General features: G+C 35.5%; 1 protein-coding gene across 1 annotated transcript in view; it reads left to right on the top strand.

The window, feature by feature from the left end:
* The first annotated feature begins 8,098 nt into the window (after nucleotides 1-8,098).
* Nucleotides 8,099-14,138, top strand: part of LOC144211002 (proprotein convertase subtilisin/kexin type 5-like) — a 32,779-nt gene continuing 26,739 nt past the window's right edge. Inside the window, exons 1-7 of the mRNA XM_077737976.1 lie at nucleotides 8,099-8,248; nucleotides 10,794-10,898; nucleotides 11,355-11,480; nucleotides 12,535-12,678; nucleotides 12,954-13,030; nucleotides 13,252-13,346; nucleotides 13,411-13,592. Coding sequence (XP_077594102.1) covers nucleotides 8,099-8,248; nucleotides 10,794-10,898; nucleotides 11,355-11,480; nucleotides 12,535-12,678; nucleotides 12,954-13,030; nucleotides 13,252-13,346; nucleotides 13,411-13,592 — 879 coding nt within the window. The remainder of the gene's footprint in view (nucleotides 8,249-10,793; nucleotides 10,899-11,354; nucleotides 11,481-12,534; nucleotides 12,679-12,953; nucleotides 13,031-13,251; nucleotides 13,347-13,410; nucleotides 13,593-14,138) is intronic.

The raw sequence follows: 14,138 nt of genomic DNA, 5'->3' as shown, positions 1-14,138 counted from the left end.
TAAGCAATGATGAGTTGTGAACAGAATAAATACTACAGATGATATACACTCCTCACAAAAAGTGAAAGCTGGAATTGGCTAGGTGAAATTTGAAATACTACAATGTGAACTTTTCTTACCTTCTCATCCACTTGTTTAATGGTTCCGTACTTTTGTTTCACAACCTGTTGTTCTCTCACAAGTAACTGAAGGGCAAAAAAAATCAAAAGCGATGTTAATGAATACGTTTCCAGTTTGATTTTTTAAGCCTTTCGGTGAATTATCCAGTCTTGTAGCAAACTGGGGATTACATTCTGTGACACGCAAAACCTGTGGTCGTTTACCTCTCAGAACAAGATAGTATTTATACATTGTTGGATGTAGCTTTTGTCTAAAGATATCTCCAGTTCAACCATTGTTTATAGAGCACGCCAAAAAAACCTAAAAAAAAAACATAAATGTAAACAGTGCTTTACACAGAAAATAAAAACCCAAGAAAACTAAATCATCTACAATAAGCAATTCCAAATTGTTTGTCGGTCCATTCACAGATTAAAACCAATTTGGAATTCAAGTGAATTAACAAATTGGGTTGACTTGCAAAGATTTGAGTACATTTTCAGTTTTATTATTTGAGGGGAAAAAAAGGCCATCATCCCAAACTTTCTCAAAAAGTACAAGGTTGAAACCAGAACTTTACATGTATACATTTAAAAAAAGACATATATGTCTTCTGAAATCGGACTAAATTTACACTAACTAAAATTACTAAAAGATTTGTTGTTTTTCTTAATGCCAAATGAACCACATTTGTCGGGCATCAGCCTTTTCAGGTTTTGCCCTTGTTTTAGTATTTTTTAATCGTAGAATCACAACGTCTCACAACTCTTTGTTATCGTGAACCAAATTTGCTACCATTTTAGCTTCATTGTCTAACTAAAAACCCGTTGAAGTCCAAGCTTAAACTCGGTTTAAATCATCAGTTCTTGTTCCAGTTTTCCACATGTTTGTTTTTCCATGTGATGCCTCTATCATATGGTGGAATCCACTTTGGCAAAAAAAAAAAAAAAATTCCACGAAAAGTTGCTGCTATCCTTGTATTTCACAGTTAGAATGATTTTCTCAGGGTTGGGTGCCTCTCATTTTCCCTCCAGATATAACAATGCTCATCACGGCCAAACACTTTGATTTCAATTTAATAAGCCCTCAGGAAATGTCTCCAAAATAAAAGCCTATTTAAACCAAGTGTAGTAGCAAGATGGAATCTAGTAGTTTCTTTTGTTTAAAATAATGGCTCCTTCCTGGCATGGTGACCTTTCGGCATAAGTATGGACAGTCCTCATTTCTTGGGATTAATATGTACATTTCAAACCAAAGTTAATTCATCCTTGCAACACAAATCCCGTCTCATTCCCGGTTGGGTTGATAGCTCATCACTTTCTTTTAAGTCTTGTGTATAATTGTTTGAACAGATGATCATGGCACTTTCAAAAATATGGAATTTGCACAATTGTAGACGACTCTCACCTAAAAAAATAAGAATGTGTTTCAGCTGGGACTTCAACTACATCCACAGGTGTCTATTTAAGAAATTTGAATCTATAGAACAATTGATAATGATAATTAATGCGGTAATTCTGATTTCACAAAAGTATATGTTTTGATTGATTGTATGTGAACTTGTGGTTTCAACTTTAGATTTGCAGTATAATATCAAAAAGGAGCTTGTTTGACGATATAAAGAAAATTGGAAGTCATTGTCACTAATGGATTAATGAGGGTCAGAACACCAGCTTTTGTATTCAGAGACAACAAATCCATTTAAGACTTGTATATTTACAATACTTCAAAATAAATACGTCTTTTACTGTTAAAGTTTTGGGAGAAACCACTACATGTTCTCACCCCCTTCCACGCACACACACACTCTGACATGGATAAGAGTAAAAATACATGTACATGAAAAGTATACAAGAGACTTCTGTGCATATTCTGCCATGATGTTATATTTCAGATATGGATTAATGCTCTATATAAAAAAGTATTTTACCACAGTTGCTTTGAGTATGGTCTAATTTCAACCGCGGTTTGTTTGGAATTTTAATTTTATGTTCTGATAGGGGACATGAATGCTCTTTGGGGTTCAAGTCTGGATACAGGCACTAAAATTCACCAAAGCGTCATGGTTTGTGCTGTATTTTTTAAAGTGTGCATGGGGATGTGTCCTTAACTCTTTTATTTTGCTTCCACTTTCTGGGCACTGTGGTTTTGGACAACTGAGGAAATTAAACTTCAGCTATTTGACGGCTGTGAGAAGTCCCAAATATTGCTACTTAGTGATTCATGACACACATAAGCTGCTTCTAGCAAGACTGCGAGGTGCAGTCATTTTGTGCCCTTTTTTTAGTTACACGGAGAGCAAAACTTTGCCAAGCTCAAATGCTTTTCATGACAATTTAAGTAATCGTGCCCATTTCAAAGAAGTATAGAAGTATATGTACTGCATTTTGATATGATATGTATTTCTTTTAAATTTATACTGGGCTTGACGATAGAGGCTAAAGATAAAATCCCTTTTTTTCCACCTAATATTTGTTTTACCATTTTTCCAAGATGTTTTTCCCTGTCCACTTTTTTTTATAAGAAAATAAAGAATAAAATAAAAAATAGTGTTAGCGTTTAGAGAGGACTTATTGAACTCAAAGGCTGTTATTGACGATGATGGACATCCAATTTCCATCCATTAAAACTTAAGCGTGTTTCGGTTAGAATTGTTTAAATATCCATTTATTCATTTTCTGAATTGCTTATTCTCACAAGGGTCGCGGGTGGTGCTGGCGACTATCCCAGCCAACACTCTGAATTGGTGGTCAGCCAATCACAGGGCACAAGGAGAGGGACAACCATTCACGCACATACTCATAGCTAGTGGCAATTTAGAGTGTCCAATCAGCCTATTCTGCATGTTTTTGGGATGTGGGAGGAAACCTGAATACCTGGAAAAAACCCACGCAAGCCCTGAGAGAACTTGCAAACTCCACACAGTGAGGACGCACCTGGGATCGAACCCTCAACTCGAGAACTGTGAGGCCGACCCGCTATGTAGGCCTGTTTAAATATTTTAAGAAAGGTAGCCCTTAAAGTGGTTTAATAAAAACCTAAATATTCATTCATTTGCCCTTTCCAGTCGAAATGGATTAGAAGTCTCACATCGTCAATGGCAACCAAATGAGTAAAATATTACAATGAGGATGGCGCCCCCAATTACAATGAGGCCTGCGACGTAGATGAGTTTGACACCTCAGTGGCGCCTTGGACTTTCAGTCATTAATCTGCAAGTGCGCAGGCTGTAATCCTTCCAACGGAGTGAAGTGGCAAACAGCGAGGATCTAAGACCAGCCTGGAGTAGTGCTTTAGAATCGCACAAAAAAGCACATGCACACGGAGGAATGCTGAATATGTGTCTGTGTCTACTATTTTGTCACAGTAGGGAAAGAAGCGCCATTTTGCCATTATTATTTATGCCGACTTGAAAGTGGCAAGAATTGACAGGTCGCCGTATTGAATATATTTGTGATTTTAACAGAATCAACAGTACGATTTTTTTTCTCCATATGCATACAAGACGTATAAGTAAACCTATCACTGCACACAAACTGTACAATGTGACTTGAATACATGTCCACATCGTTTTAACTATTAATTATCATGTTTCACTGTCATTTATGGAGAGAGATGTCCAATTTGTTAGAACTGAGAGGGGTGGCAATGGCAGTGAATGAGCTGATGGTGAATGTGCAAAGTGAGGGTTTTAATATAAACTGTGTGCTTATTCTACTTGTATGACAAACTACTGAACTGAAAGTCAGTATATAAAAATATCATCATTCACTTTGATATATTCCTACATTGTGTCATGCATACAACTCAGCTGGTCACTGGGACTTGCTCTATGCCTTCCTGAAGAAGATATGAATTTAAAATGGTGTGGGTAAAAACATTTCAAGCAATTTTGAAGCAGAAAACTGGTGCATGAATCAGTAACAACGCTCATAAACAAACCGTCAAGTCACTTGAAAGAATCCTCTCATCTTTCAATTCAGGTTGGAGACTCATTAATGACAGAAATGAAAAACAAAAATCTGGCTAGATCACACTTGTCTGTATAATGCTCAATAATATATTATATATCCACCATTGCAAGATAGCCTGACAAAGACCTCATATGGATGACAAATGTCTGCCTCACAAAAAAGTGCGATGAATTCTCTACAAAAAAGAATTTACAAATATATATATATATATATATATATATATATATATATATATATATATATATATATATATATATATATATATATATATATATATATATATATATATATATATATATATATATATATATATATATATATATATATATATATATATATATATATATATATATATATATATATATATATATATATATATATATATATATATATATATATATATATATATATATATATATATATATATATATATATATATATATATATATATATATATATATATATATATATATATATATATATATATATATATATATATATATATATATATATATATATATATATATATATATATATATATATATATATATATATATATATATATATATATATATATATATATATATATATATATATATATATATATATATATATATATATATATATATATATATATATATATATATATATATATATATATGTATGTATGTCTGCATATACATAAAGTATCAAATGGGTACTTCTACTTACGAAATTAATTGGTTCCAGAGCAGCAGTACTTAATATGTTAATTACTTCATTCATTCCACTGTCCTAAAAAAAATAACTACTTACTTAACCCTTTAAAAATTTCCACTGTCCCAAATTTTGTATGAAAGGGGAGGGAAACATCGTGCCCAAAATTGGCTGGGATAGGCTCCAGCACCCTCACTTGTGATTATAAACAGTTGAGAAAATGAAGGAATTAATATAAGAGCTATGTATTGACTCATATTTGGTGATTCGATTCACAGATCACGATTCAATTTGAACCCCATTAATCCCGATACTACACTTGAAGACAATTGTTGCAATTTTTTTGTGTGGGAAAAAACTGCTTTAGCCCGAACCTGCTTAAATGTACGCTTGGAAATATGAAAAAAAAAAGGATGGATAGCACTCAATATGGGATTTGGCATAGGACATGAAGCACGATTCTATGTCTGGGGCACTGCTGCTGACTACTTGACGCAGTGCAAGTGGAGCCACCTATTGCTTATTTCCACTAAATACACAAGTGTAAAGATCAAGTGAGAGGGATTCTTAATCAATAAGATAATATCGCAATATTCCGCCTCAATGATTTAAAAAAAAATGTGAATATACATATAGACAGATATAAATAAACCCCAGTATACTTTGAAGAAGGTAGCATTTGAGAGCTGATGTTGACGGCAGGCCTCTATTATTTCCAGGGGAAAATGTCACCGCTTGAAAGTGAGCGCTTCTCTTCAACATCAAAACGAGCGCGTGTCTCTGAAGATGCCTTAAACAACTTCAAAGTTTTGCTGTGCTCCTCTCGTTTATTTTTCCCGACACCGGATGAGAGCCAGGTTACATCATAAAGCTGCTCATTGGCAGCTCAAGGTTCAGACCTACTAGATTCTCTCACACCCATGTCGGGTGTCCGTGGGAGATACTGGCTGAAGATGAAGGAGAAGGAGAAAACAATAGCAGCCAGGAGGTTACTCTCAATATGCTGTTTTAATGACCCTCCACTGATTGGGTGCCCCATTTATTCTCATTAAAAATGAATCATTTTTCCTTGAGGGGCTCCATTCCCTGCTTAAGAAGTCTTTGAGAGGACACGACAACTCTTTCAGACTTGTATCTCGTTGCAGTGCCTTTAAAACCTTTTTTTTACCCATTACGTGACGAGTTACTTTATTTCCTGCAAAACGGTGAATATTCATTGTTAGTTTTAATACTACAATGTCATAGTCCCATTTACAGCCTGCCTAGGGAGAAATTTACTTGTCATTGCAGCATAGACAAAATATAGCGGCTCTCGAGCTGCATGCGGCACCCGGAAAAAATGAATCTTATCATATTTTGCATATACTGTGGCTCTTTGCCTAATTTTTATGTTTCTCCTATTGTTGTTCTCTTTTAAAGAACTCAAATTCACAAGTGCTCATTAAAAACAAAGAATATATATATTTTTTTAATTATTTGGCAGATTAAATTTTCATGCTGCTTCTGACAGGGTTTTGTTCATTTGAGCTTTGTTTTCTTAGTAATAGAAAATGTCTTTTAATCATGTTTTTTTTTCATTTCAAATGGAAACTAAATATTTTTTTAAAGTGTAAAATGGAAAATATTTGTATATTTATTTTTAGATTTTACAAAATGCATTTTACACTAAAAACACAAAAAAAATTGGATTAAAAAAATGCAATAACTTTTTAAAACAGGGATAATCAGGAAATGTAATGTACATCTATAATCATTTGAATTTGATCCTAAAGCAAAAAGTCGGCACTCATGAGTTACTTTCTCCGGCCGCACAAAATGATGCAGCGGGCCAGATTTGGCCCTCGGGCCGCCACTTTGACACCTGTGCACTAGAATGTAGTGAGATGGGGAATGAAAGTGGTTTGTGTATCAGAGGGTGATGCAAAGGAAAAAGGGAAATAAATATAGTATACAATGTAGTATGCAACTTTTAAGGTATTTCAGGTATGTTTGCAACATAACTCGGGGAGGATAACTACATTGGTAATATGGCATAATGTCATTCATATTTTCCGGTTAGGAGGATACATTTGATGAAAAGAGGCTTACAGTGTTCACAAAAAAAGTGAGAGGCGCTTGGTGATTAGAGCCCATCCAGATGATTTAAGAGGGGTTAGTCGTGCTACGAGCTGTACGTTAAAAAAGAAAATATCAGTAGATGACGGCCCCATGTTGATGGATGTGACAGTGAAGGTACTCTCACGTCTCTAAATACCCGAAAATAACTAGCCTTTCCCTCTAAATCATGACAGAATACTCTGAATGTCCTTTCATGATGATGCAACATTTGCCCTTAATTCCTTAAATACTTTTTGACCACCTTCCACATCATTCAAACTCCATAACGTTTCCTTAAGCTTTATAAAATAAGCAAAAAGCAACTCTCAGCTTCTAGATTTATACTTTCATAAAACAAGAGTACCCCAAACAATTGATTTTTTCTCAAATTAAAAGAAAAACTCTATTTTTTCTGTATATTACACGCATAATTTTTAATAGTGATCCCACTCCATAAACTGTAATGCTTTAATTTTAAATCTGTGCCATAATTGATTGCGAATTTTAGTCAGTTGCCGACTTACCTTGACTTAAATGTCTTAAGACTAAAAGACAAATTGAAACGCAACACTTTTATCATGTCCATCCCGTTCGAAAGAATCTTGCTTAAAATTAAAAAACAGACTTTTTAAATACATTTCATAGGATTCACCTATAAAAATTAGATTCACACAATTTCAGATTGACCGATAAAATAATTGCAAATATCTAAAAAAATGATAGCAGAACCAATATAACTTTTTACATGACGAACTTCCGCAATTAAAATAATTTTGAATGGAAATTTGCATCTGGAGGTCGTCATGGAGGTCTCAAAAAAAAAGTATCCCACTCCTCTCCATCTACACAAATGCTGCACTATCATCTTCTGCTTAATTTTTTTTGTCAACATTATTTTCACCACAAAAGGAGGAATCAAAGACATCTGAAATTTGAAATGAAAGTCACTTATACTAAATTTCCTTAGTTTACCCCTAAAATTCCTTTTTTTTTCTAAACCGGTAACAGACAATTGACAACATGTGGTTGTACGTGTGTGTGTGTGTATATGGATACCTGTTATCCATGTTGGACAAGCCACCTGACACCTGCTTCATCCAAAGGAAGGACAAGTCCAGTCCAGTCCAGTCTAATTGCCCTTCAGTGAAACAAGTCTGATCTGACCTGTTAGAGGAAAAATTACAACTTTAAATAATGCTGAACACATCTAAACATAGCATGGAAATCTAAAAATGGAGCTTTTTTTTGCACTGTGGGTCGGAACATTATTGCATTATTGCCAAGCCACCATTTATACTAATGATTGGGCCCTCCGGATAAGCCAAGGTTACGAATCTGCCACCGGGATAGCAGATAAATATGGATTCACAAATATGGGACAGGTAAGTAACAGAATCTAATTCTTATTCTATCTGACAGAAATTTTAGAAACAGGGCTGAGTATACTAACCACAATATTCATATATCTTTTATATTGAAATCTATAAATTTGTTTTTAAAGAATTGCCTTGCTGAATATAGAAAAGATTGCCAAACCGTATATAAAACTACATTTATTACACAAGCGACAAGTATAAATTTTAGTTTTGGAAGGGGATGTAGTAAATGAAAATTTACTCTTCACTATTTGTTGTGTAACATCTTTCCAAGCAGACTGATATTTATTATCCTTTTCAGGAGGTATCAAGTATTAAAACATTGATCAAATGTGACAGTCGAAGACTACTTCAACTGCAGTAAAGCAGTAGATGATAAAATTGAAAAAAAATAAAAAAATCCGGAGGTAATGAAGTGTCACCCTATGCTGTGGAGGAATTCAGTTAAAATATTAGTTTAATTACGTCGACAGCAACGCTTGTGTCGAGTTTAATTTACGCCGTCTTTCACCTCTTGTGCCCATTTAATTTGCCTCTGCTATATAATATTAATTATTAGAGCAGTTAACCTCAACGCAGTGGGCCTGACACTTTAATCATATAGAAATTTGCCACCCTCCCATAGTAAAGTACAAAACTAAAAAGTAGATAAAGAAACCGAAAGCTGTCCCAAGTGAAAAGAAAATGGTTAAAAAAAAAAAAGATAGGAGTTAGTATGAAATTTAAAATCCTTTGTGCTGCTGATATGAAGGACTTTTGGGTCAAGAATCGATATTAAATCTCACAACATCTATAATTGGAAATTGAATTTATTCTTCTCACCCACCTCATTATTATTTCTCGTTAAATAGGTTTTCATGACTTGACCTAGTGCAGCTGCTTGAAATGAAAGCTGCTTACGAGATGACGCCCCAAGGCCGGCCGAGTAACGGCTAAGTTTTCGTGGCGTGAAAAACGACCCTCGAGTGTACAGTTACGACGCTATTGATAATTTATTAGCTGTTTACTGCTGTGTGAGTCACCTAGAGACTAAATTATGCATTTTCAATTAGCATTCAAGATACCCAGGAGTATTATTGATTTGTTTCATTCAAAAAGGAACAAGTGATCTAAAATGATATAATAGAATTCCATTTCGTAAGTAGAGGTATCACTGTACTTCTCAACCATAGTTATGTAGCTATCTTATGTATCTTAACTCGACCACGCCCACTTTACGTCAGAAAACTGGGCCCTCTACTATAGTGTTTCCCAATGTTAGGTTCATCAATAATTATGCTTTGATTCAATTATAAAACAATACAAGGGGATATGTGAGTCAATTATATATATTTAGTTAAATTGGCATCTCTGATGATATTCTTGCAAGAGAGAAATACATTCTGACATCGTCCTCCTCACAAATTATTAAGGTTATTGATTAATGCAATTGCGTTGGCAAAAATAACATCTGTAACAATCATCATGATATTCAATAGTAACAATTAAGGTCGGAACTCAAAAACAACTCTATTGGAAATTAAACAAACGAGCCTCCATTCGGCAAAACAATTCCATAATCAAGCGAAAAGAGCGTCACGATTTACGACAATATGCGAGTAATCACGAAGGTTGTTGGATAGCTATAACGCTGCATCAACAATTTCTTAACCGTCCTGCCAGGTCTACATTTTGGGGTAAAGGTCAGTCCTATCTTCCAGTAAACAGTTCTTGGAACGAGGATTTGGTGACATGTTACGATCCCTAGCTCAATCTAGACAAATTGAAGAAGCTCTCATACAAAAATGATTAAATGCACACATATATGTAATAGTATTACAGAATTAATCCAACACCCAACCACTGGCATGCCATTAGCAATGGTCAGGTGTGCTGTGGCATGTTTAAGAAGTCATAAAATGTAATATTCAGAGAGAGAAATTAATATGAATACAATGAGATTAAAATTGAACTATTACAAGGTTAAAATCAAAATATGATGAATGTTAAATTGTAGGTTATACTAATAGACATAGTCATTTTATTGTTTATTTTTCTCTAACATGAACCCAAAGTTGTTTGGTTTCTAGGGCATTAACTTTTGACGATGTAAAGTCTGTGAGCACATTTTTGGGGGGTGTAATATTAGGAGATTTAAGTCAAAATTATGTGATTTTAAAAACATTACATTGCTTATTTTTGCATCACTCGAACAGAAAGTTATTTAGGGTCCGCAGACATCAACTTTTGGTGACATTGGGTCAGTGTGAAAATTTTAATTTTGGAATAATTGTGATTCCTGCTGATGAAACTTTTGTTGGGAATGACTTTTGTTAATATAGGGCACATAGTTTTAAATGAAAAGATTTTCAGATGGTGGTGTCCCTTGAGATTTTTTTCAATGCAAAAAGTATGCCGCAGCTCAAAAATGGTTGGGAAACACTGCTCTACTGGGACCAGTACTCCCCTAAGATCCTCCCCTGAGTGTACACTAATTTGAATTCAAATCATTAAAATGATCAGCTTTAACATCTTTTTGCCTTAAATAAATGTTGTATATCTCTGTGCCCAGATGCAAAATCTAAAGAATTATTTTATATTTCACCACAACAAAACGGCACCGCGATCCACAGTGCCCAACAACGCATTGACAGCTCGCATCATCAAGGAGACTGAGGTACGGTAACAAACTACTAAACCAAACATGGGGATCATTTCATACTTCAAAATATAAAACATATAGTTGCCAAGTGATCAAAAATGGTAGAGCCTGACACTTTAATCATTAATGAATCTGAAGACCAATTCAGGTTTGCCTAAATAATTTTGTGTAGCCCACAAAAAAAATCCTCGGTTTTTTTTTTTTTGCTAAATTGAAATTTAAGGAGTACAGAAATCAAAGAACATCAATAGGTCTCCTTTTTCATACAAATTGAAAATGTATGAAAAAAATAAATTCACAAATACAAATATTTCAAATGTGTATGTATTGATTTTTAAAAAAATGAATGTAATTAAAAGGCAGTATACATCTTTGTTTTTGCTGTAAAAAATGAAAAAATCTAAAAAACTATTAAGTAGAGCACTGTGTTGCTGTACTTGCCATGAAAGCATAATTACATGATTTTTCTAGGTGGAATGGCTCCAACAACAAGTGATCCAGAAAAGAGTGAAAAGAAGTTTGTACTCGTTTAACAGAATGAAGCCGAAATGTGGCGAGTCTCATCACCAGCACTTAAAAGACAATCAGTGGGACAATGTGAGTCAATTATGCGCCTGTCTTTTTCTTGTTCATTTTTTTGAGAACATTGATAACGCCAACCTGGGTGGAATTTGCACTTCTACGTGTCTTGGACACCATAACAGTGAACAGCCAATATTGAAACACTTTCAATCACTGAAAAAAAAGGCAATATGTTAAATGCACTGCTCTACTGTCATCCTCATACTGTCAAAAGTCTGTTGTTACCTTCATCTTTGGCAATAAGAATGCAAAAAAGAATGGAATAAAATATAGAAGAATAGGATTGTGAATATAGTGCAGCAGAAAAACATCTAAAACAAATCACATCTTTCTTATTTAATGAGCAATTTTGACATATTTACTTCTTGGCCGGTTGCAACCTGTAAAATGCTAGTACCCAATGAAAACCCACACTGGCAAGGGGAAAACATGCAAACGGCAAACCGATGGGGCAGGAGTTCGGGATCAAACCCTTGTTTTCAGACTTGTGAGGTGTTCGTGCCAACCACTCATCCATCTAAACCAGACATGGGCAAACTACGGCCCATGGACCACATCCGGACCGCTAGGCCTTTTAATCCGGCCCGCCGATGTTGTCCAAATAGTTTGTTTTTTTTCCCCAAGATGGCTCTGTCCACTCTTATTTGTTTTTCTTGTTTTACAGCCCCTGTATCTTTTTTTAAATTACATTTTAATATTATAATACATTCCTTTTTACTTTACTTTGTACTTTATACTTTTTACTTTAATTATTTAGTGATGAGTATGTTAATACTTTTGTCCTTTTTTTCTGTTTATGTTTCATATGTACTGTTAACGGATGTAGTTTTTTATATGTATCATATCTTGTGCTGACCCAGCCCATCTGTCAAATTTTTAAAGTCAATGTGGCCCCCGAAAAGTTTGCCCACCCCTGATCTAAACCCTGTTGTAACAGCCTTTTATTTTCTCCAATATAAAGTTACAGATAATTTCATGCGAGGATTATTTACCAAGTAATGTTTAAATAGACAAACCTTTTTTCCAACATAAGAGAGACTAATTAAAATTTTCCACTTTTGTTACGCAGCTCTGCAGCGATGACTTCAAAGGCCATCAGCCTCCCATGAATATTGGTGAGGCCTGGGGGAGGGGTTACACCGGCAGGGGCATAGTGGTGTCCATTTTAGATTACAGCATCGATGGAGAGCATCCAAACCTGAAAATGAATTACGTAAGTAACCCAGGGATAGAAAGGTACATTAATCATGATCGATTTAGTGCGGCTCTTAGCGTAAGAGTGCATAAGAGAGACATATGGCAGTCGGACTGAGGCTTTTGGTCCAAAATGCTCAGAGAGGACTATTGGAATGGACATGAGACGTCCGATCCACTTAAGCATGGGTCTGAATAGTGAATAATGCTCTTTGTGATTGGTTTGATGAAACGAAGATGGATAGCTGCTGGCATCTTGTTATGTGCTGCTCCTCATAATCCAATTTCGCTCAGGATGCTCTCGCCAGCTTTGAAGTGAACGGACAAGAACGACTTGATCCGCCGAGTTATTCCGAGACGGCTGCCAACTAGTGAGGACTTCATCCAACTCAATTCTCCTTTTCCATGCGTTGACCCTTTACTTTTAATTCATGCTCCAATCTCTCCCCATTTCCTCTATAATTGCATGAATAAATGAATATGCAAATATCCAGCTCTGTTAAAACTTCTGTCTTCTTGCTGATTTCATGTAACAGAAATAGCCCCCTTATACAGTGTGTATTTTAGTTCTCATTCTTATATTTCTTCGCAGCCATGCGACTCGCTGCGCAGCAATGGTGGCCGGCGCCATTTCCGCAAACCGCTCCCTGTGTAGCATGGGGGTGGCTTTTCACTCAAGGATAGGAGGTCAGTTCATCGAAAGGTTATCACAGGGATTCACGCCTGAACCTGTGAACTGTTTTATCTGTAGGCATCCGGATGCTGGAAGGTGTGGACGGAGAGGTAACGGATATGGTAGAGGCGCAGGCGCTGAGCTTCCAACCGCAACACGTTGACATCTACTTGGCCGGCTGGGGGCCAGAAGATGACGGCACCACTCTGGACGGGCCTGGTCCCCTTGCTCGCCTCGCTTTGCGGACTGGCGTTCAAACAGTGAGAATATACCTCACTTCCTTACATTCATGCTGGTTTGCGCACTTAACTTCAATGATTTCAAGGCAGTTTGGTAAAAAGGAGCTAAGATGAAAAGGCAAACCTTTCTATTAAAAGTTGGACCTACGTTCATGCCCTCATCTATGTATGGGGAAGAGTTAAAAAAAATCACAGATGCAGGTGGCGGAAAAAGTTTTCTTTACAGTGTCAGGATAAGACTCGGATGCAGAGTTTCTTTGGAAACAAAAATTGCCTTTATTTTTCAAAACCTTCGATCTGAGGGGACAAACAAACAAGTCAGGATTATTGAATATAAAATGACATCAAGGGAGGAAAATTACACAAAACTCATACCTGCACTATTTGGTCTGGATTAACCCCAAAAATGAATTATGTTACCATTGGGCAGGTGTGATCTCAGACCAGAAAATTCTGGTGTGAAGCAAATATCTAGTTTGAGATCTCAAAAGAGTGGTCTCAGTTTGTGTTTACACCATGGTGTGAACAGTTTCTAAAATCACCTTTTAGCCGGAAATAGGGTTCCAA

The sequence above is a fragment of the Stigmatopora nigra genome, chromosome 17, assembly GCF_051989575.1.
Source record: "Stigmatopora nigra isolate UIUO_SnigA chromosome 17, RoL_Snig_1.1, whole genome shotgun sequence".
NCBI lineage: Eukaryota > Metazoa > Chordata > Actinopteri > Syngnathiformes > Syngnathidae > Stigmatopora > Stigmatopora nigra.
The sequence above is the reverse complement of the archived record's forward strand: the minus strand, read 5'-3'. Positions and strand labels throughout refer to the sequence as shown.